This window comes from Microcaecilia unicolor, chromosome 5, assembly GCF_901765095.1.
Source record: "Microcaecilia unicolor chromosome 5, aMicUni1.1, whole genome shotgun sequence".
NCBI classification, from domain to species: Eukaryota; Metazoa; Chordata; class Amphibia; order Gymnophiona; family Siphonopidae; genus Microcaecilia; species Microcaecilia unicolor.
This window is the reverse complement of record NC_044035.1, coordinates 312635548-312660169: the sequence shown is the minus strand read 5'-3', so window position 1 is coordinate 312660169 and position 24622 is coordinate 312635548. Positions and strand designations below refer to the sequence as shown.

Genomic DNA, 24622 nt, shown 5'->3' with positions numbered 1-24622 from the left:
CATATATACATAAACATGCCTATATACACTTTTTTTTAACAGACACATTACGCATATGTCCATTTTTGTTTTCAGAGATACTGCATATTTTGGTGAAATACTAAAATGTCTCACTCTCAAATGAATGCTGGAAAGTTATTGTTGTCAGTGCCTACTTACAAACAAGTTGCTCTTGATTTTAGATCAAAAATGTTTTACACTGAGGGTGCACGCTTGTGGAATAGGCTACCAGAAGAACTACGCTTGATGAAAAATTATCTTGCTCTTTCTAGTCACTCAGGCTTTTAATTGACTGAAAAAAAAACTACTGGAATAGGTTATATCTATGCTGCTGGATTTATGTTAGTAAAGATTAATGTTAGTCTACATTTTTAAATGGTCTTTATATTGAATGTGTGTTATTTTTATGAATGTTTTTATATTGTAAACTGACTAGAACTTGGGATAGCGCGGTCTAGAAACTGTGTGACACACAAATATAGTTAATTGTATTTCTAAAGTTCAAAAAGCCTCATTTTCACTTACTGTTCAAGGTTAAGCTTATTGAAGATCTCCACAGTTGTCTCAAGCACTTTATCAACATAATCTACCCGATCAGGATAACACTTCATGGCCAGGTTTATAAGTGACACTTGTAAGGACACCACATCTTCTGAAGGCATATCTTGTCTAGACTAATCATAAAAATTGTGGTGAAAGAACCATAAATATCTCCCTCATCTAAATACAGCCTCAAAATACTTTAAATGTATCTAGTAAAAACTATACATTTTGATTTAGCTTGTTTTCTTGCGAATCACAAAGTGGAGTTCTTATAACACATTTCAGAATTTGTAGAGTGAAGTCAACCAGTTTTACTGCATTGTAAAATATGGCACTCAGTTCTGTAAAAAGTCTCACAACCACTAACTGAATACAAAATGAAAAATGCCCTGTCAGCAAAATGTGTTGCAATATTCCCATGTGAAATGTCAGCAGCATGTGAACAGTGAGTACCCATCTTATGCAGGATGGGGGAGGGGGTCTCACTTGTACCATATTATATAACAATCACTCATTTTCTCTACTTTTTATGTCTGAGCCATGACAAAGCAAGTCAGATTACTGGACCATGGTAGGGGAAACTGTGGACATACTAGGGAGTTTCAGTTACTTCACAGAAATTACATAGCACTCTTTCTGATCACTAAAAAGTGAGCACACTGCTCTGGAAAATAAGCTAAGAAATGTATTCTGATGGTATTTTAGCATCTTTACAGATATCCAAGGTATAAACAATTACATGTACAGTATATACTTCACAAAAACACAAATGCAAATTTTTTACATTTGCAATACATTGATTTCATATAAAGTGCATAAATTCATGGCTACCTCAATAGATCTATTCTTTCAAATGTATTGTACTCTTTGTTAAACAACAAAGCTAATCACCTCTAGCAGGTTTTCTCAGAGGTCAGCGGGACTAATATTCTCACATATGGGGTGACATTTCTCAATGGAGCCCCACTGTGGATATTTCCCAGTATTCCTCCACCTTTAAGAAGCCTTTGAAAACCTGCACTGCACATGTATGAATGCCTTCCCGCCAGCTCAAGACACATGGGACACTCAGTCCAATCAAAAAGCATAAAGAATGCAACTCCTAAAGGAAGTGGGAGGGTATGTGAAAATACTAGTCCTGCAGTCCTTGGAGAACACCTGCTACAGATGAGCACTTTCTCAGAGGACAAGCAGAACTGAGTTTCTCACATGTGGGAATCCCTAGCTACCAAGCTCACTGAAAACAACAAGCAACAGTCAATAGAGGCTTGCAACAGCAAGGCCGACAGAAACCAATAACACTAACAACCAAAGCAGACCTATTATGAAGGTGCAGTCTGGAATAGAAAATAATGCACCTAGGAGGGTGGAGTTAGATTCTAGACTCCAAACAAGTTCTACAGGACTGTCAGACCAAACAGGCAGTCACATCAATTATTCTGTTCAAGGCAGTAGTGAGATGCAAGTATGTGCACTGAAGCCGTCACAGTAAGTTTGAATGGGTGCTTTGTCAACAGCAAACCTCTCAAAACAAACAACTTGAGACAGTACAGAGATGGGCTTACCTTCTCCTTGTTGATACGCACTGACTGCACAGAGGTGAACCCTTGTAGAGTTGGTCTTCAAACCAAACTCAGGGCAAGTTAGAGGATCTAAGGCTCTGCCCTCACACCAGATGGCAAACCCATTAAAAAATATATCACTTCATGGTGGAATTTTTCCTGGAAGCTAGCAAGATCCTGGAGATACCCTCAGGAAGCTGTAGAGATACAAATTCTATGCTCTCAACATCCAGGCCGTGATGACCAAGGACTGGATGAAGGTCAGAAAACAGTACAGTCTCCATGATTCTTAGTAAGACAACCCCAAAAGGAGAGAACCATATCTGCCTCAACCAGTAGGGCATAATTAGAACAATGGTTCCCCGGCCCTGCTCGAGTTTCATCAAGGTCTTCCCTATTAGAAGGATGGGAGGACACACATACAGAAGAGTCCACCTCCCCCCCCCCCCCCCCCCCAAAAAAAAAAAAAAAGGAGGAGGGCATCCACACTAGTCTGTCTAGTGACCTTAGTCTGGACCAGTACTGAGAGACCTTGTTGTTGAGATGAATGGCAAAGATATCCACCAAGGAAGTGTTGCACACTCGGAAGATTTTGGATTTTGCAGACAATGCCCATGCTGAGAGAACACTCATGCAATTGCATCACTCTGCTAAGCCTGTCCGCTAGACTGTTGTCTTTTCCTGCCATGTATGTGGCTCAGAGCACTATGTCTTGACAAGTGGCTCCCTGATACATCCCTACTGCTTCTTGACAAAGGATAGGATCTGTACCCCCTGCTTGTTGACATAGTACATGGAAACGTGGCTGTCTGAATGTGCACAAAATTTAGTTCAACAGCTGATCTCTGAAAGCCTTTATAGCGTTCCAGAATACCCATAGCTCCAAGATCTGAAGCTCAGTCTCCTGATGGACCAGATCCTCTGGGTGTGAAACCCATCTACATGGGCCTATCACCCCAAACTTGATGCATCCATAGTCAAAACCTTCTGAGGTGGAAGAATTTGGAATGGGAATCCTAGAATCAAATTGGTCTAAACCATCCACCAGAGGAGCAGACTGGGAAAACTCCAGGGTAACCAAGATGACATCCGCAAGATTCCTCATGGTCTGACACCACTGAGAAGCAAGGGTCCACTGGGTGCTTCACAAATGGAGGTTAGCCATGGGAGTGACATGTACTGTGGAAGCCATGTGGCCCATCGACCTCAACATCTGCTGAGTTGTGACCTGCTGGCTGCTCTGAACCCAAGCAGCGATGGCCATGAAGGCATCCACCCAAACAAGGGGCAGGTAGGCCCAAGCTTGCACCATGACTTGCAGGGCTCCAATGTATTTCAGTTGCTGTACTAGGAGCACATGGGACTTGGGTAATTGATAAAGAACCATAGAGTGGTGTGGCAACTGCACCTTCTCAAATCCGGGAGCCTTCTTCTTAGGGATAATCTGCATAGAGAGAGGGATCTCCCAATTCTTCACCTGTGTATCCTTGATGTTGTGAATGGGACAGTCACGGCTTCTTTAGGAGGAAACTCATAATGGAGGCTGATGATCAACTCTGCCCTGGGCTCATCCTCTACCTCAAATGGAATAGCCTCTGCCATTTCCATTAAAAAAAAAAAAAAAAAACAACAATAAGAAGAGATCCTCTGATGACAGGGAGGAGTCCGAGGGAAGGCCAAAGGACCTCTCCCCTGAGAAGTCCTCAGGTTCCTCCTTAGACACCCAGGAACGGTCTGACTCAAACTCAAAGTATTCATTGTGAGAAGTCTGAGTTTGCACCTGCCTCAGTATGCTAGAGTAAGGATACTGAGGTGCAGAGTCCCTTCAGGCCTCCGGGCAACTTCCTCCCCTGATGGACTGGAAGTGACCACATCGGACAGTGTCAGCTCTGCCACCCAGTGAGGCACCAGCATTGATAACTTCCCAGCAGGCAGAACATGGATTGCCTAAGGATGCGCCCCAGCTCCTCCTGCAGCATGACCCAGAACAGTTCACAGAGGATAGGCATCGGTAAAGGCAGGATCAGTGCGAGTGGGACAGCCTGCAAAGTTGTCAGTGCTGAATCAGAAATGGGGTCCCATCTTTGAGAAGATTGATGCATAGCACTGCTACAATGGAGGGAGAGTAGCCCCCTCAGCAACAACTGTTCTCAGGTGCCTGCAATGCTGGTGTTCCGGAGCTCGCAACAGGACCGATGCTGATGATTTTTACACTTTGCTCGGTGTCCAGCACTGGAGTCCCTCTGTGCTGACAAGGATGGCGTGGAATCTACAAGCTTCCTTGGGAGTCAGACAAGAGGATGCTTGGCCCGAGGCACTACAGATGCTCAATGCCAAGGCAGACAGAGTCCTTTCTGATGTCAATGCATCACCAGTGTCCACTGGAACTCCTGAAGCCGTAGGAACTGATACTCTCAATGTAGATATCAATGAATCATAATTCTAGGTACCACCACCTCGCTAGAATTCTGAACTCTCTTCTGCATTTGAGCACAAAGGACATTTTATAAAGATGATCTTGCCCTAGACACTTCAGGCACATGCCATGTCGGTCAAAGTCCTATTGCACTCTGTGCACTGGCAGGCATCTGGGACATTGTGGGGAAGAGAGCCAAAGTGATGGCTCAATGATGAATAGAGGCAAATAAAAAAAAAATAAATAAATAAATCCTCCCACTAAAAAAACAGAACTCTTCAGCTGGGAGCCCAGGCCCAAAATAGCTGCAGGCCACAGAAAAAGAAAAAAAATAAAGTGCCGAAAACTAACAAAAAAGGGAAGGGGGAGAGAAGAGGAAAAAAGTTTACAAAACCTCCCATGCTAGTCACAAACCGTGAAGCAGGAAGGCACAAAAACTGAGGGGGGATATGAAGAATGAATAAATAAATAAATAAATAAAGCTTCTTCATGCCACAATTGAAGACAGGTCTTCATGGCTCCGCACAAAGAAGACAGAGGATCCTGCATAACTTAGGCTGGCAGGAAGAAACTCACGCATGTCCGGTGTGGGCCTCCAAAGCAGCAATGCTGGTTGTGTCCACACTGAGACTCTGTTAAGAGACGTCACCCCATGTGTGAAAAATTTAGCCCTGCTTGACCATGGAGAAAGGGCACTGATGTTACAACTTTTATTTTCATCTATGCTACAGATTTTCTAACAAAAAAAGTCAGAGAGAGATATCTACATTTACGTATTAATTTTACTCAGTGTGAAGCAGCTCTGCATCTCGTTCATACTGAGTAAAATAAAAGCATGTACTTGACACTTTTGAGCGAAGTGTTCAATATTCTATTTATATGAAAACTATAACTAGCTAGTTTAGTAAATTTAGTGATGTAATCTTGGTGGGCATACAGGTGTCCGCAGAGATTACATATAAAGCAGACAGCTTACCTGTATAACAGTAGCCACCTGCTGTGAAAAAATGTCAAAAAGCTTAATATCTGCTGGGATTCCAGGACCATCTTCACGATGTGCAAATAAAGCTAACCTGTAACAAAGATGAAAACCAAACATTTTATCTTTATACTTCTACTGCAGTACACAAAGCAGGGGATTCCTTATTATTTTGAAATTATGACCAACCTTTACAAATAATGCTGAAGACAGATTACAGAGTTATTCAAACTCAGTTACATAAGTTCCTGCTCTACTGTCTAAGTGGGTACTTCAGGAAATGAGAAAGTGACTTTCCCAATTTCACAAATGATGTTAATGGAGTAAGTGGAATTTGAATCTAGCCCTCAGACTATTGCTCTGAATTATTAGGCCACCCCCTCCCCTATGAAATCCATTGTTCCTCTTTAATACTGAGCACGCCATGTGGGAGATACAAGTTCAATTCCTGATCTTCATTACATTCTCAGTCACAGGGCAACAGCAACATGGGTCTCCACCCCACCCGGCACATTGGGCTCTCTTTCCCTGCAGCCCCTCTCCTCCTATAAATCCAGCACACGTCTGCCTTCCCCAAATCCAGCATCACTAGCTATCTTCCTTCCTGCTGGTCCAGGATCACTGCCGCTTTCTTCTCCTTCCCCCGCCGCCACTGCAGTGCTTGCAGTTTAAATTTTTGGGCCATCCGCAATTAACATAGGCAGGCACTCTAGGGCCTTCCCGGTCTGCCATGTCCGGCCCTCTTTGATGCAACTTCCTGTTGTGAGAACCGGACGCAGCAGAGGGTAGTCCCCTGTGTGAACTGCGGATGGTCTGAAAATGTAAGCTGTAAGCTCTGCGGCGGCGGCAGCAGAAAGCAGGAAGTGGCAGATTCCAGACCTGTGGAACGGGGAAGTAGGGAGCAATGCTGGATTGTGGGCAGCGGGAAGGAGGTCAAGATGTGCCACAGCACCCCTGAGAGTTCATTGCAGCACCCAGTTTGGGAAATGCTGAGCTAGCTAAAAGCAAATTTCAAAAGCGAACTACAATCTATGTCACCCAGACCAGGCTTCCAGCTATGATGATTGAACTAGGTGGGAAGATACTAAAATATGGGGGGAAACCCTAGTTAGCTGTGCATGAAAGCCACTGGCATCACAGTCACAGAGAACAGGTTTCAATTCAGCTGAAAGCCTAAAAGGTGGCAGCTACCATATTTTAAAAAAAATGATATTTCTCACTAACACATAGTAACATAGTAAATGACGGCAGAAAAAGACCTACATGGTCCATCCAGTCTGCCCAACAAGATAAACTCATATGTGCTACTTTTTGTGTATACCCTACTTTGATTTGTGCCTGTCCTCTTCAGGGCACAGACCGTATAAGTCTGCCCAGCACTATCCCCGCCTTCCAACCACCAGCCCCGCCTCCCACCACCGGATCTGGCACACACTGTATAAGTCTGCCCAGCACTATCCCCGCCTCCCGCCACCGGCTCTGCCACCCAATCTCGGCTAAGCTCCTTAGGATCCATTCCTTCTGAACAGGATCCCTTTATGTTTATCCCACGCTTGTTTGAATTCTGTTACCATTTTCATTTCCACCACCTCCCGCGGGAGGGCATTCCAAGCATCCACTACTCTCTCCGTGAAAAAATACTTCCTGACATTTTTCTTGAGTCTGCCCCCCTTCAATCTCATTTCATGTCCTCTCGTTCTACCGCCTTCGCACCTCCAGAAAAGGTTCGTTTGCGGATTAATACTTTTCAAATATTGAACGTCTGTATCATATCACCCCTGTTTCTCCTTTCTTCCAGAGTATACATGTTCAGGTCATCAAGTCTCTCCTCATACGTCTTGTAACGCAAATCCCTTACCATTCTCGTAGCTTTTCTTTGCACCGCTTCAATTCTTTTTACATCCTTCGCAAGGTACGGCCTCCAAAACTGAACACAATACTCTAGGTGGGGCCTCACCAACGACTTATACAGGGGCATCAACACCTCCTTTCTTCTGCTGGTCACACCTCTCTCTATACAGCCTAACAACCTTCTAGCTACGGCCACCGCCTTGTCACACTGTTTCGTCGCCTTCAGATCCTCAGATACTATCACCCCAAGATCCCTCTCCCCGTCCGTACCTATCAGATTCTCCCCGCCTAACACATACATCTCCCGAGGATTTCTATTCCCTAAGTGCATCACTTTGCATTGAATTTTAATTGCCAAACCTTAGACCATTCTTCTAGCTTCCTCAGATAGAAATTGGTTGTTTTAATCCAGCAAAGGCAAATATACTTGTCTAAATATATAAGAACACTTACTTGTACCATCTTCCTGAGAAAAATTTACAACTGTACTGTACATGCTAATAAATGTTTTCATGAATTGCTAGATAACCTTTGTAACTTCAAGTAAAATCTTTGCCTAGGTTTTTAACATATATGAAGTTATTTTCTTATAAGCAGGTATTCTCCAAGGACAGCAGGACTTGAATCCTCATGCATAGGTGATGTCATTGACAAGCACAGCATTGGAAACAGTACCTGAGCAACTTTTTCTATGCACACCCTTTCCCACCAGCTGCAGTGACCGCTTCAGTCTTTTATTACTATAGTCTAGTAAAACTATCTCTGGTTCAGGAAGCAGGTGAATACTTCTTCTCCCAAGCCTTTAACCGAAGAAGCAACTAACTAGGAAGTCACACACACACACTGCATGAGTGGGACTTAATTATCCATTCATACCCTAAGATCATTTTCAAGTACCTTTCTAAACTCATGTACAATTTTCGTTGTTAGTCTTTTTATTTCAATTCCAGTTACTCTGTTATCTGTCCATAACTTCCGCCTCTGCTTCTGTCTATTGAGATGCTCTATTACATATTGTGTTGATATTGTAAGGAAAATATTATATCAAAACTTCGGGTTGAAACTATTCCAATATAGCTGCAAATTACGTCACAATATACTTCACCAACACAACTATGTATAGATGCAAATTTGTTTATTCATCTACTTACCATACCATATACATCTGTATATCATTTGACTTAAAACCACTCATCAAATCACACTGCTCATACTCCCATAACACACGTTCTTACTCAACCAACTATTATATCTTCGGTATTATATCATACCGGGTTACACCACAAACCGTGAACAATATTGAATCAATACAGTCTCATAGTTCTAAACCCCACCAGAATGTGAGTTAGACATAAGACATAAACATCGCCACACTGGGACAGACCAAAGGTCCATCTAGCCCAGCACCCTGTCTCCGACAGTGGCCCATCCAGGTCACAATCACCCAACAAGAGCCACGGAGCAAAGCATTTTGTACAGTTTGTCCCAGGAATAGTGGATTTTTCCCTACATCCATTTAATAACATTCTTTGGCCTTTTCCTTCAGGAAGCCATTCAAACCTTTCTTAAACTCTGCTAAGCTAACCACCTTAACCAAATTCTCCGGCAACGAATTCCAGAGTCGAATTATGCGCTCAGTAAAGAAAATTTCTCTCTTGTTTTAAACTTACTGCACTCCAGCTTCATCACATGCCCCCTTGTCCTAGTATTTTTGGAAAGCATAAACAGACGCTCCACATCTATCCGTTCAACTCCACTCATTATTTTATAGAACTCTATCATATCACCCCTCAGCCGCCTTTTCTCCAAGCTGAAGAGCCCCAGCCACTTTAGCCTTTCCTCATAGTAATGTCGTCCCATCCCCTTAATCATTTTCATCGCCCTTCTCTGCGCCTTTTCTAATTCCACTATATCTTTTTTGAGGTGCGGCAACCAGAATTGAACACAATACTCTAGGTGCGGACGCACCATGGACCGATACAGTGGCATTATAATATCCTCATTTTTGTTTTCCATCCCTTTCCTAATAATACCTAACATTCTATTTGCTTTCTTAGCCACAGCAGCACACTGAGCAGAAGATTTCAACGTATCATCAATAATGACTCCCAGGGTCCCTTTCTCGTTTCGTGACTGATAATGCTGAACCTTGCATGATGTAGCTATAGTTTGGGTTCCTCTTTCCCACATGCATCACTTTGCAGTTGCTCACATTAAACGTCATCTGCCATTTAGATGCCCAGTCTCCTAGTCTCGCAAGATCTTCCTGCAACTTTTCACAATCTTCCCGCGATTTGACGACCTTGAACAACTTTGTGTCATCAGCAAATTTGATAACCTCGCTAGTTACCCCCACCTCCAGGTCATTTATGAAAATGTTAAAAAGCAACAGTCCCAGCACAGATCCCTGAGGGACCCCACTAAGTAACCCTTCTCCTTTGCGAATAGTGACCATTTAACCCTACTCTCTGTTTCCTTTCATCCAGTTTTTAATCCATAACAATACACTACCTCTGATCCCATGACTCTCTAATATCCTCTGGAGCCTTTCATGAGGGACTTTGTCAAAAGCTTTCTGAAAATCCAGATACACAATATCCACCGGCTCACCTTTGTCGACATGTTTGTTTACCCCTTCAAAGAAATGCAGTAGATTGGTGAGGCAAGACTTCCCTTCACTAAATCCATGCTGACTTTGTCTCATCAGTCCATGCTTTAGAATATGCTCTGTTATTTTGTTCTTAATGATAGTCGCTACCATTTTGCCCGGCACCGACGTCAGAGTTCATGCAGAGTCAATGCTGTTCACGTCCCTTCATCTAGTGTTACCGCTTCTTGTTATTCATCCATATCCATATGCACTGCAAAATGTTCCTGGAGCTGGTATGGGTCTAATGATTCAATCAAGCACATATACAGCAGTTCCTTCAAGTTTTTGTAGAATTTCGTGTATTCTCCAATATTCACCAATCACAGCGCTTGTGGTTGTAAACCCGCCAACTGGCTTGTATAGTTCTTGTATCTTACAAATATCCCATATCACTTGTATTGATCTTTTACGACCCTACATGGTGCCGTGTTTCGCTCCCAAAGAGCGTCATCATGGGTCTCTGTTCGCTACTAAAGAGCGTCATCAGGAATCGGTGTGATTTGAAATACAATTGTTGTAAAAACCTCCTTTATCATAAACACATACATCCCTTTCATGCTAGCTATTTGCCAGCATCAGCATTTTGCTCACAAGTTATACCCAAAATTTCTATTCACAAAACAAATTCACGGACCTTCACGGGTGACTAGGACGTCCAACCTGAATGCACTGCCAAGCAGGACAGTCACCAAAAACGCCCACACATGCGCATAGCTACGTGGCGGGAAAATCCCTTTAAATACCCTTGTCCATCACAAGCCTACCCATTCTATTTCTTTATTCAGCCCATAGGGGGGGCACAGTGTTCCTACTCTCGACATCTTTATCAACCCTTGCTCTTCAAACTTATGCATGAGCTCTTCCTCAAAGGCATGGGCATCATAATAAGAGTGGCCATATCCTCCTAAGTCACCTGAAGAATATCAGAACCAGAGTCTCATGTCTGTGGAGGCTGCCACACCCTCTCCAATGGCACACAGGATGAGTAGTCCTCATGTCAAGGACATTGGCACCTGTGCCCAATGTCCTGCATTGCGTTCCCCCTTGCACTAATGGAAGGGGGGGGAAAAAAAAAAAAAGCAATGACACTCCTGGTGGGCTCTACCAATACTCGCTACAAGATTAACCAAGACACACTCGATGTCAATGCAGCTCCTGGACTCATAGAATACCAGTGTTTCTGATATTGACATTGATGAACTATTCTCATCACTAAAAAGCTTTTCTCTACCTTGAATCTCTGACATCTGCAAGCAGAGAATACAATTAAAGGGATCATGGTTGGCTCTCAGGCATTTCAGGCACCATGACTGGATAATAGATACAATCCTATTGCTCCAGGAAGATCTGCTTCGGGGGGGGGGGGGGGGGGGGGGGGGTCTTCTTTTGGGACATTTCATCTGGAAAGATGGTTGCATCAAAATCAAATGATTCAATGGTGACAAAAGTAACCTGGATCTCATGTCCATAAAAAGTCATTCACTGACCTGGCATGAAAAAATACATGAAACTTAAAATTTGATGAAAACCTAATTAAGGAATTAGGAATTATCGGGTAGAGGTACAAGACCAGGCAACAGTGACACGACTTATAGATATTAGCAAAACTAAATCTGCAGGTGCTGAAGTGACTGTTACAACAAAACAGGTCTCATTAGTTCAACAGAAAAGCCATAACTGAAGAAGTCCCACATTAAAGCAGCATGCAGGAATTGGAATGTATGAGTGATGAGACAGCCCAATAGCATCTAGATAGCTGATGGGTTACTGTTTCCCACGCTGGGCTGCATGAGTGACGTCACCCATGCATGAGATGTTCATCCTCAGAGAACATAATTAACTGCTGCAAATATAAACTATACAAATACATATTTCAAAGCCATTCTTTTGTAACACTCAAAAATGAAATACAGGCTGAAGAGCCAACAGTGACCATTGTGAAAGGGCTACATATCCCTTAAAAAAAAAAAAAAAAGCCAGCAAAAAAAACTTACTCTGCATTCACAAAACTACTCTGTGGGAAGTAGGGGCATCTACATTTTAAAAAAGAAAGAGACTAAAGGGGTTTTACAAAACCAGCCATATGAGAAAACAATACAAGTTTATGATTGCCAGTCAAGGTTATTTTCTCTACAGTGCTGAAACTGTTATAGAAGCATTACATCCAATTATCCTGTAAGCACCTGCTGGGTCTATTAAGTAGACACTGTGGGAAAAAATCTGTGAGCATTAAAGATCATTGCTTCAGTGAAAAAGAAAAATTACACACAAATGTGAAAGGCCCATGGCTTCCAGATGTCTGAATGAAGTACTGTATCCTCCTTTGCCTATTCCACACTTTGTGGCCTATATACTCACTTATGCTAAGACCTTACACCTAGAACGCATGAACGACCAAAGTTAAGGCACATTAGGTACAAAACCCTGCATTAGTTATTGAAGATGTTCCCAACACCTTTGGGAAGGCAGTCATGTAGGTACCATAAAGCAATAATTGTTACCATGACTGAAAGTGGAATGCACTTAGCTGCCCATCTGGAGGTATTGCAGACTGGTTTATGTTATCTGCCATCTTAGCAGTTAATGCATAGTAATGACCTCCATGCTAACTGGAAAGCAAAGTCCCTGTCTATACCACACCCCTTAATAGGAACTTTCACATATGGTTTAGCATAGCCCTCAATAATTGGTGTGCCCCAACAGTTCATAAGATGCCACATTGTTAAAATGCATTCAAAAATACATTAAACACCTAACACAATTTAACAAATGTAAAACAGACTAGCTTCAACTTATACTCCGATTCCTTCTTCCTCATATACTACAAGTCTAAGAAAAGGCATATGAAATCTCTTACAACACTCACCTATCAATTAAAGCAATGATTATATTCTTCACATTCACATTTTGGTGCAGCTCTGCACAGGCCCGCAGGAAAGGGTTCAATGTCTGAAGGTGAAATTCATCTGGGAACACCTTAGAAAAGGCAAATGTGATCACGCTATACTCAAGGATACAGATTTAAACAGCCATCATGCATGTATCTCAATAAAGCTACTCTCTGTATTTAATGACAGTACCAGGTAATTAAGTCAAGGAATAGTATTTACTGACTTTGCCTTTAAAGCTATTACAGTGGTACAGGTCTAGCAGGGATGGTGAAAACTATAGTCTGAAGTCTATAATATCCATTAAAGGACCTAAATAAAAGATGAAGGCCATGAGCCTCTGACATTACACAAGTCCCATTTTCATATCTGTTACAAAGATTATTTTTTATATGGCATCTTGAAAGTGTAGGTACTCCACCATTCTTTATAGAAGTCATCAATCTAAAAGTATAGCATACTATAAGAAATGCTATAACCATCCTTATAATTTAATAGCAATTTTTGATTCTTTAGCAGCCCTTTCTACACAATGCTAAAAAGTGGCTTACAACATTGGTAACAGTTCAGATACAACAAGGGAGATGTTTACTTAACATGAGGTAACCATTAGCATAGGACTGTGCTAATGGCTACCAAGTGTTAAAAAAAAGCTCTTCATTAAAAGTCATGCATTTACAGCTTAATACATTGTGATGCAGGAACGGGACAGGATACAGAAATAGGCACAGACAAGCCTGACGGTGTACAGGACATTAATCAGTTAGTGTACAGTACATCATCACTAGGTAACTGTTAGGGCTGCTGATAGTATGGGTGCATTCTCCCCCCCCCCCCCCCCCCAAAAAAAAAGGTCATGATCATGAGCGAATACAACTCCCCAAATCACCATCTTCCTGAAGACCATCAACCTAGCACTTACTGGGGTATCCCTGGTGCTCTTGTGGCTGCGGCAAGAGCAATTTTCCCCTCCCCCCCATTACCATCCAGGTTCAAAAATGTCAGCTGTGACCCCTAGTAGCAGTCTCATGGTACTACAGCTAAGGGTCAATCTGCCAAATAAGTGGGATTACATAATGGTCTGGGCATTGGGGGGAGGGGCGGGCAGAAGATCCTTTAGGCCTGCGACTATGTTTTGTTTTATTTTCTTAGCACTGAGGCCTACATCAAATACAACCAGCTGATAGCATGGGTGCATTAAACTTGGGTACTGGTAGTGTCTTCTATGCACCCGAGAAATATCTGGAAAGATTTGAATTTTTCTGGCCACAAAATTAGTGATGCTTAACTTTAACATAACTCTTAATAAACAACAATTTGTCCTGCTCTCTCAAAAAGGTTAACAAGATCAGCCCTCTCAGATACATCCTCCTGGCCCATCAGGTTCCCCTTCAGATTAAGTATATAACATTTGGAGACCCTCAAACCCTCTGCATCAGAAAGGGTAAGAATCTCCTTGAAGTACTCTCTAAGTAAATATTCTGAAAAGAGTGATGAATACAGCAATCTCAACTGTTTCCAATTTATGATGTAAATTATCCTTGACTGCTAACACTCCTATTGATTGCAGGACTTACACCTGTGGTTCCATAACACTCAACATGACCAAAACGTTGTGTAGTCCTTTTCTTCAAGTTTGACAATAGATCCCAAGTAAACATACATGATTGTTTTACAGTTCCAGCCACAGATCTCTCAGTTCTTGAGACAATCCTCTACCAGTGTAATGAAAGAAACAGTTTCACATTCCACAACTACTTCAGTCAACTCTGGAGTTGCCCCAGCTTGAAGGATGAAAGGAAGTAAACATTTGGGATGTTTGAACAAATCATCTGTCATCACCCAGATTAATGGGGGAGGGGCACCCAATTCTAAATTCAGATCCAGTAAACATCCCAGAATGGGAGGAAGCTGATGGCTTACCCTTAATCTTCCAAATCCCCATGCCTCCCAATAAAAAGGAACACTAGACAACCCATCAATTCAGTGTTGCCAGGTCATCTTCCTGCTCTTAATGGGCATGCCCCTTGGGCCAAGCACCACATCCACAGTTCTTTTTATCACTGGAGGTGATCTCAAAGATGACTTCACCTGGGTCAACTGCCTTAGGCCAGAAGGCACAGAGCCCAGGACCTCTGTGTACACTAACACATCCAGTGCTAATTATTTCGCTCCTCTCCTTACAGCATCTATATCAGCCTGCTACAAAGTCAAAATGAAATGTTTTTTTTCACAATACAGAATTACATCTCTTTAATGTGCCCACTCAGCCTTACCTGTATAATACACTCCATGAGATATTCCTGAGCCAAAGCATCCCTGCAGTTTACAACTTGTTCCAAAATACCAGGCAACACAATCTGAAAACAGCGAGAAAAGAAGTTTCATTTGTTTGGACAAACCAGATAAATCACACAGGCATTTAGTGAAGCAGGTGCCTAATATCTACCAGGAAAACATCTGCTTTAATTTTCTTAATTAGATATTATGGTTACTCTGTGCTATATAAAACCTCTCAAAAACGGTAGATATTATGGTTACTTTGTGCTATATAAAACCTCTCAAAAACAGTGTTGTAGAAAAGTGAGCTCTCCAAAAGCTTTGTGTGTTGTACTCTGAGCAATTTCTGCTTTTCCTAGGAGCTCCACTACTACACCTAAGCAAGTTACAAAACATGGAAGATACAGAAATAGTCAACTGTACTGGATGCAGCTTCTAAATGCACCCTCATAAGTTGCCTATACATTTTACACTATGAACTCCAGAAGGAAGCTTTTTGGCCCAATGCAAGTTATTGAAACAGGCATTAGAAATAAATTTCAAGACAAGATCATATTCAAAATATGCTGTCATGGTATGTGCAAACTACCCATTTAGAGAAAGACTACTCCACTAAGAAGCCTTTAGCTTTATATCTACCTATCATAAGATACAAGATAAAGAGAGTCCAATTAAGCTTGCAGTAAAAGATGGAACAGCTCAAACTGCTACAAAATGGGAATCTTAAAATACATTTCTATGTAGAACTTGAGCATTTCTAGAGAGAATGGATAAAGCGAATGCTACATACCTGTAGAAGGTATTCTCCGAGGACAGCAGGCTGATTGTTCTCACTGATGGGGTGACGTCCACGGCAGCCCCCTCCAATCGGAAACTTCACTAGCAAAGTCCTTTGCTAGCCCTCGCGCGCCCGCGCGCACCGCGCATGCGCGGCCGTCTTCCCGCCCGAAACCGGCTCGAGCCGGCCAGTCCAGTATGTAGCAAGACAATACACTTCAAGGGAAGACACAACTCCAAAGGGGAGGCGGGCGGGTTTGTGAGAACAATCAGCCTGCTGTCCTCGGAGAATACCTTCTACAGGTATGTAGCATTCGCTTTCTCCGAGGACAAGCAGGCTGCTTGTTCTCACTGATGGGGTATCCCTAGCCCCCAGGCTCACTCAAAACAACAACATTGGTCAATTGGGCCTCGCAACGGCGAGGACATAACTGAGATTGACCTAAAAAATTTACCAACTAACTGAGAGTGTAGCCTGGAACAGAACAAACAGGGCCCTCGGGGGGTGGAGTTGGATCCTAAAGCCCAAACAGGTTCTGAAGAACTGACTGCCCGAACCGACTGTCGCGTCGGGTATCCTGCTGCAGGCAGTAATGAGATGTGAATGTGTGGACAGATGACCACGTCGCAGCTTTGCAAATTTCCTCCATGGTGGCTGACTTCAAGTGGGCTACCGACGCTGCCATGGCTCTAACATTATGAGCCGTGACATGACCCTCAAGAGCCAGCCCAGCCTGGGCGTAAGTGAAGGAAATGCAATCTGCTAGCCAATTGGATATGGTGCGTTTCCCTACAGCCACTCCCCTCTTGTTGGGATCAAAAGAAACAAACAATTGGGCGGACTGTCTGTGGGGCTGTGTCCGCTCCAGATAGAAGGCCAATGCTCTCTTGCAGTCCAATGTGTGCAGCTGACGTTCAGCAGGGCAGGAATGAGGACGGGGAAAGAATGTTGGCAAGACAATTGACTGGTTCAGATGGAACTCCGACACAACCTTTGGCAGAAACTTAGGGTGAGTGCGGAGGACTACTCTGTTGTGATGAAATTTGGTGTAAGGGGCCTGGGCTACCAGGGCCTGAAGCTCACTGACTCTACGAGCCGAGGTAACTGCCACCAAGAAAATGACCTTCCAGGTCAAGTACTTCGGATGGCAGGAATTCAGTGGCTCGAAAGGAGGTTTCATCAGCTGGGTGAGAACGACATTGAGATCCCATGACACTGTAGGAGGCTTGACAGGGGGCTTTGACAAAAGCAAACCTCTCATGAAGCGAACAACTAAAGGCTGTCCCGAGATCGGCTTACCTTCCACTTGGTAATGGTATGCACTGATTGCACTAAGGTGAACCCTTACGGAGTTGGTCTTCAGACCAGACTCAGACAAGTGGAGAAGGTATTCAAGCAGGGTCTGTGTAGGACAAGAGCGAGGATCTAGGGCCTTGCTGTCACACCAGACGGCAAACCTCCTCCAATGAAAGAAGTAACTTCTCTTAGTGGAGTCTTTCCTGGAAGCAAGCAAGATGCGGGAGACACCCTCTGGCAGACCCAAAGAGGCAAAGTCTACGCCCTCAACATCCAGGCCGTGAGAGCCAGGGACTGGAGGTTGGGATGCAGAAGAGCCCCTTCGTCCTGCGTGATGAGGGTCGGAAAACACTCCAATCTCCACGGTTCTTCGGAGGATAACTCCAGAAGAAGAGGGAACCAGATCTGACGCGGCCAAAAGGGAGCAATCAGAATCATGGTGCCTCGGTCTTGCTTGAGTTTCAACAAAGTCTTCCCCACCAGAGGAATGGGAGGATAAGCATACAGCAGACCTTCCCCCCAATCCAGGAGGAAGGCATCCGACGCCAGTCTGCCGTGGGCCTGAAGCCTGGAACAGAACTGAGGGACCTTGTGGTTCACTTGAGATGCGAAGAGATCCACCAGGGGGGTGCCCCACGCCTGGAAGATCCGTCGCACCACACGGGAATTGAGCGACCACTCGTGAGGTTGCATAATCCTGCTCAACCTGTCGGCCAGACTGTTGTTTACGCCTGCCAGATATGTGGCTTGGAGCACCATGCCTTGACGGCGAGCCCAGAGCCACATGCTGACGGCTTCCTGACACAGGGGGCGAGATCCGGTGCCCCCCTGCTTGTTGACATAGTACATGGCAACCTGATTGTCTGTCTGAATTTGGATAATTTGGTGGGACAGCCGATCTCTGAAAGCCTTCAGAGCGTTCCAGATCGCTCGCAACTCCAGAAGATTGATCTGTAGATCGCTTTCTTGGAGGGACCACCTTCCTTGGGTGTGAAGCCCATCGACATGAGCTCCCCATCCCAGGAGAGACGCATCCGTGGTCAGCACTTTTTGAGGCTGAGGAATTTGGAAGGGACGTCCCAGAGTCAAATTGGAGCAAATCGTCCACCAATACAGGGATTCGAGAAAACTCGTGGACAGGTGGATCACGTCTTCTAGACCCCCGGCGGCCTGATACCACTGGGAGGCTAGGGTCCATTGAGCAGATCTCATGTGAAGGCGGGCCATGGGAGTCACATGAACTGTGGAGGCCATGTGGCCCAGCAATCTCAACATCTGCCGAGCTGTGATCTGCTGGGACGCTCGTACCCGCGAGACGAGGGACAACAAGTTGTTGGCCCTCGCCTCTGGGAGATAGGCGCGAGCCGTCCGAGAATCCAGCAGGGCTCCGATGAATTCGAGTTTCTGCACTGGGAGAAGATGGGACTTTGGGTAATTTATCACAAACCCCAGTAGCTCCAGGAGGCGAATAGTCATCTGCATGGACTGCAGGGCTCCTGCCTCGGATGTGTTCTTCACCAGCCAATCGTCGAGATATGGGAACACGTGCACCCCCAGCCTGCGAAGCGCCGCTGCTACCACAGCTAGGCACTTTGTGAACACCCTGGGCGCAGAGGCGAGCCCAAAGGGTAGCACACAGTACTGGAAGTGGCGTGCGCCCAGCTGAAATCGCAGATACTGTCTGTGAGCTGGCAGTATCGGGATGTGTGTGTAGGCATCCTTCAAGTCCAGAGAGCATAGCCAATCGTTTTGCTGAATCATGGGGAGAAGGGTGCCCAGGGAAAGCATCCTGAACTTTTCTTTTACGAGATATTTGTTCAGGGCCCTTAGGTCTAGGATGGGACGCATCCCCCCTGTTTTCTTTTCCACAAGGAAGTACCTGGAATAGAACCCCAGCCCTTCTTGCCCGGATGGCACGGGCTCGACCGCATTGGCGCTGAGAAGGGCGGAGAGTTCCTCTGCAAGTACCTGCTTGTGCTGGAAGCTGTAGGACTGAGCTCCCGGTGGACAATTTGGAGGTTGAGAGGCCAAATTGAGGGAGTATCCTTGCCGGACTATTTGGAGAACCCACTGATCGGAGGTTATGAGAGGCCACCTTTGGTGAAAAGCTTTCAACCTCCCTCCGACAGGCAGGTCGCCCGGCACTGACACTTGGGTGTCGGCTATGCTCTGCTGGAGCCAGTCAAAAGCTCGCCCCTTGCTTTTGCTGGGGAGCCGCGGGGCCTTGCTGATTCGCACGCTGCTGACGAGAGCGAGCGCGCTGGGGCTTAGCCTGGGCCGCAGGCTGTCGGGAAGGAGGATTGTACCTACGCTTGCCAGAAGTATAGGGAACAGTCTTCCTTCCCCCGAAAAATCGTCTACCTGTAGAGGTAGAAGCTGAAGGCTGCCGGCGGGCGAACTTGTCGAATGCGGTGTCCCGCTGGTGGAGAGACTCTACCACCTGCTCGACTTTTTCGCCAAAAATGTTATCCGCACGGCAAGGCAAGTCCGTAATCCGCTGCTGGACTCTATTCTCCAGGTCGGCGGCACGCAGCCATGAGAGCCTGCGCATCACCACACCTTGAGCAGCGGCCCTGGACGCAACATCAAAAGTGTCATAAACTCCTCTGGCCAGGAATTTTCTGCACGCCTTCAGCTGCCTGACCACCTCCTGAAAAGGCTTGGCTTGCTCAGGGGGAAGAGCATCAACCAAGCCCGCCAACTGCCGCACATTATTCCGCATGTGTATGCTCGTGTAGAGCTGGTAAGACTGGATCTTGGACACGAGCATAGAGGAATGGTAGGCCTTCCTCCCAAAGGAGTCTAAGGTTCTAGCGTCCTTGCCCGGGGGCGCCGAAGCATGTTCCCTAGAACTCTTAGCCTTCTTTAGGGCCAAATCCACAACTCCAGAGTCATGAGGCAACTGAGTGCGCATCAGCTCTGGGTCCCCATGGATCCGGTACTGGGACTCGATCTTCTTGGGAATGTGGGGATTAGTTAATGGTTTGGTCCAGTTCGCAAGCAATGTCTTCTTCAGGACATGGTGCAAGGGAACAGTGGACGCTTCCTTAGGTGGAGAAGGATAGTCCAGGAGCTCAAACATTTCAGCCCTGGGCTCGTCCTCCACAACCACCGGGAAGGGGATGGCCGTAGACATCTCCCGGACAAAGGAGGCAAAAGACAGACTCTCGGGAGGAGAAAGCTGTCTCTCAGGAGAGGGAGTGGGATCAGACGGAAGACCCCCAGACTCCTCGTCAGAGAAATATCTGGGATCTTCCTCTTCCTCCCACGAGGCCTCACCCTCGGTGTCAGACACAAGTTCACGGACCTGTGTCTGCAACCTCGCCCTGCTCGACTCCGTGGAACCCTGTCCACGATGGGGGCGTCGAGAGGTAGACTCCCTCGCCCGCATCGGCGAAGCTCCCTCCGCCGACGTAGTCGGGGAGCCTTCCTGGGAGGTGGCCGCGGTCGGTACCGCACGCGGTACCGACGTCGGGGACCTCAACCTGGGCGATGGGCCAGCCGGCGCCACGCTCGACGGTACCGGTGGCGCAAGCACCGCCGGTACCGGAGGGGTAGGGCGCAACAGCTCTCCCAGAATCTCTGGGAGAACGGCCCGGAGGCTCTCGTTTAGAGCGGCTGCAGAGAAAGGCTGAGGGGTCGATGCAGGCGTCGACGTCAGTACCTGTTCCGGGCGTGGAGGCTGTTCCGGGCTGTCCAGAGCGGAGCGCATCGACACCTCCTGAACAGAGGGTGAGCGGTCCTCTCGGTGCCGATGCCTGCTGGGTGCCGAATCCCTCGGCGACCCAGAGCTCTCGGTGCCGACACGGGGAGGAGACCGGTGTCGATGCTTCTTCGATTTCTTCCGAAGCATGTCACCGGAGCTCCCCGGCACCGACGAGGAGGACGTCGAATCCACCCGTCGCTTCCTCGGGGCCGAGACTGAAGAAGGTCGATCTCGGGGGGGCTGTACCGCAGGAGCCCTCAGGGTAGGCGGAGACCCACCCGAGGGCTCACCGCCACCAGCAGGGGAATGGACAGCCCTCACCTGCACTCCACCCGATGCACCACCGTCCGACGACATCAGCAGACGAGGTCCTGGTACCACCGACGTCGATGCAGCTATCCGATGTCTCGGCGCCGATGCAGAGGCCCGATGCCTCGATGCACTCGATGCAGGGGCGGCCGAGGAAGATGGTCTGGACGCTGACGACGTCGATGCACTCGAAGATCCCGGTGCCGATGCCGACGAAGAGCCCGAGAACAACACGTTCCACTGGGCTAGTCTCGCTACCTGAGTCCGCCTTTGAAGCAGGGAACACAGACTGCAGTTCTGAGGGCGGTGCTCGGCCCCCAGACACTGAAGACACGACGAGTGTCGATCAGTGAGCGAGATAACCCGGGCGCACTGGGTGCACTTCTTGAAGCCGCTGGAAGGCTTCGATGTCATGGGCGGAAAAATCACGCCGGCGAAATCAAAAGCCGAAATGGCGAAATTCGAAGCACCAAATTTAGAGGGAGAAAAAATCTCGACCGAGGCCGAAAAAAGGCCTACCCCGACGACGAAAGAAAACTTACCGGGGCAAAAAAGCTGGAAGTACGGGGAGGATTTACACGAAACCCGGCGGGGGGTTTCCGGAGCACTTCCCGACTATGACAAAACTTTCCCGAAGGAAAAAAAACACGTTCAAACAATTGGACGCGCGAGGTCGACTTTCCGGGGCTCGACACGGCGAAAACACGACCGTACCGAGTGCGGACAAAAGAAGACTGGCCGGCTCGAGCCGGTTTCGGGCGGGAAGACGGCCGCGCATGCGCGGTGCGCGCGGGCGCGCGAGGGCTAGCAAAGGACTTTGCTAGTGAAGTTTCCGATTGGAGGGGGCTGCCGTGGACGTCACCCCATCAGTGAGAACAAGCAGCCTGCTTGTCCTCGGAGAATAAAATTAAATGAATCATTCAGTTTTCATAACTTACTATGGATAAATTAGTCTTTAAGGATTTCATATGTATTAAATGTGCATTAAAAGCAGAACAGTCAGGTCCAGCATCATGGAAATTTAGCAAATGTTAGGAAGTTACCTGCTCCAATCTTTATAGTCAGATCTTAAATTTTGCCTTTGAGGATTTTCTTTTTAATTGCCATACTGGAAAACGTTAACATTTCAGCGCCATACCATTTTATACACCACAAAGATTCACTTGTTTCTAGCCATGGTACAGCAAGAGAAGATAGGCAAACACAAGTAGGATGAGGCAAATCTGTTACCTGCAAGTTATTTGTCGCCTTACCAGAGTTGATGTAAAATATGAATTTGAAAATCAATGTTTAAGCCTTTACATTTACAAACTTTTCTTCTTTATAACTTTCTTCATACTAGATGTAAAGGGATTTATGTAGCTCAGATAAATATTCATGAGCAAACAGATTACCTGTTTATATCTTTCCACATTGACACCTTCTAGCTGACTGAGACGCACTAAATTGGTTCCGACTAAGATTCTCAGTTCTTGCCTCTCTCGCTCCCTTTTTTCTTTGTCTCTGCTGTGGCCTTGGTGTTGCATTCTCACCCAGAGTTTGTTCATTTCAGCAAAGTTTAGCAGCACAAAGTCCATGGAATCACTGATGTCACCTGTTACTTCTTCACTGCAATTAGATTTTTAAAAAAGATCAACAGAATACAAAATTTCTACATACACGAATGTTTGTCAGATTTGGTGGCATGACAAGTTAAGGCCACAGCTGACCATCCACGATAATGTGAAATGTCAATATAAATTTAGGTTATGAGTTTGATGATCACAACCTAATCTACAGAATAGAAATGGACAATTTTTCTTTTAAACACACCATTATATTTGTGGAATGCACTTGAACTAGGGGCTTTGGAGCTTCAGTTAAGGATCATGAAGGAATAAAGGAAGGAAGAGTAGTTCTATTTTTCTCTCCTCCCGCAGAGAAACTCTCCTCGTTCCTTCCTGATCTTTACAATGTTTTAAAAAATGTAATCCCAAGCAACAACAAAAAAAGCCCTTCATTTCATAAAATAGACCCCAGAGAGCAGTTTAGTAATTGGAATTAAGGAAGAGAAAGAATAAATGTGTGTGTGTGGGGGGGGGGGGGGGGGTTAAGTCTCAGCTGTAAATTAGGATATACATCAGAGCTCATTTTCAAAGCACTTAGACTTACAAAGTACAGTAAGTTACTATGAAACTTTAAGTCTAAGTGCTTTGAAAGTAAGCCTGATCATCTCCTCCTAAGCAGTCATTCTCTTCCACTTTCCCTCCCTTCCCCCACCTAGCAGAAGTCACTCTAAAAACCTCCTCCCTCACATCAATCCCTAGTTTCTCTCTTACCCTATTTTAATCCAAGGACTTCCCTCCAGTTTCCCAGTAGCAGGTATATTTGTGCTCTAACGTGTTTCAGTAGCATAATTAAATAACTACTTCTGAAGGTTACAGGTATGGGTGGGGCTAGAGGAGATAACTTGAAGGATGGAATGGATCTTAGAATGGACGGGTGGGTATGGGTTAGATTCGAATTGCGTGCCTTGACAATTTTTGCGCCTTGTAAGTGTGCCACAAGATGAAAAATGTTGAAAATCACTGCTCTAGGAAGCTGATCTAAAGCTTGGTTTCCTGAGCAGACAATGTCCCTTGGGTGTGAAGTTCATGTACATGGGCACCCCACCCCATAATGGATACATCCATAGTCAAAACCTTCTGGGATGGAGGAATCTGGAATGGGAGTCCTAGGGTAAAATTGGGTTGAACCATCTACAAGAGAAGCAACTGGGCCAACTCTGGGGTATCTGAGATGACAACCACAAGGTTCCCCATGTCACAACACTGAGATGCAAGGGTCCACTGGGCGCTCCTTAAATGGAGCTCCATAGATGGAGTCATGCCATGGGTGTGATATGCACTTTGGGAGCCATGCAGCCCATCAACCTCAACATCTGCTGCACTGTGACCTGGTGGTTTCTCTGGACCTGAATGGTGATGGCTAGGATTCCAGAGCCCACTACAGTCAAAGATGGGCACATGAAGGCTGGGACTGCTGCTAAGGACAGGAAGGGGGGATGGGTGAACCTGCGCCTTTCCCCCAGAAAACCTCGAGATGTGGAGACTGCAGAAGGGGTATGCCACCTCTCCCACCCTGTCCAGAAAAAGATTAATGCCTCAGAAGGGGACATCTGCCAGCTTTCCTGAATTGCTGGATCCAGGTCTGAGACACTCAGCCATGAGGGTCTGCACATTTCAACACCCAAGGCAGAAAGCCTAGATGCTATGAGGAAAGGCTGAAGTGTCTCAGGCTCTTCAGTTTGGAGAAGAGACGGCCGAGGGGAGATATGATCAGGCGACCCTCAGGGGGAGGAATGCTGGCTTCGGCCTAACCCCTG

At 45.9% G+C, this 24622-nt stretch overlaps 1 protein-coding gene across 1 annotated transcript in view; it reads right to left on the bottom strand.

Annotated features, from left to right (window-relative positions):
• Positions 1-24622, bottom strand: part of VPS35 (VPS35 retromer complex component) — a 131323-nt gene that overhangs the window by 56903 nt on the left and 49798 nt on the right. Inside the window, exons 6-10 of the mRNA XM_030204390.1 lie at positions 22653-22866; positions 15166-15249; positions 12868-12977; positions 5498-5594; positions 526-674 (exon numbers count right to left, since the gene is read on the bottom strand). Of these exons, the coding sequence (XP_030060250.1) occupies positions 526-674; positions 5498-5594; positions 12868-12977; positions 15166-15249; positions 22653-22866 (654 nt within the window). The remainder of the gene's footprint in view (positions 1-525; positions 675-5497; positions 5595-12867; positions 12978-15165; positions 15250-22652; positions 22867-24622) is intronic.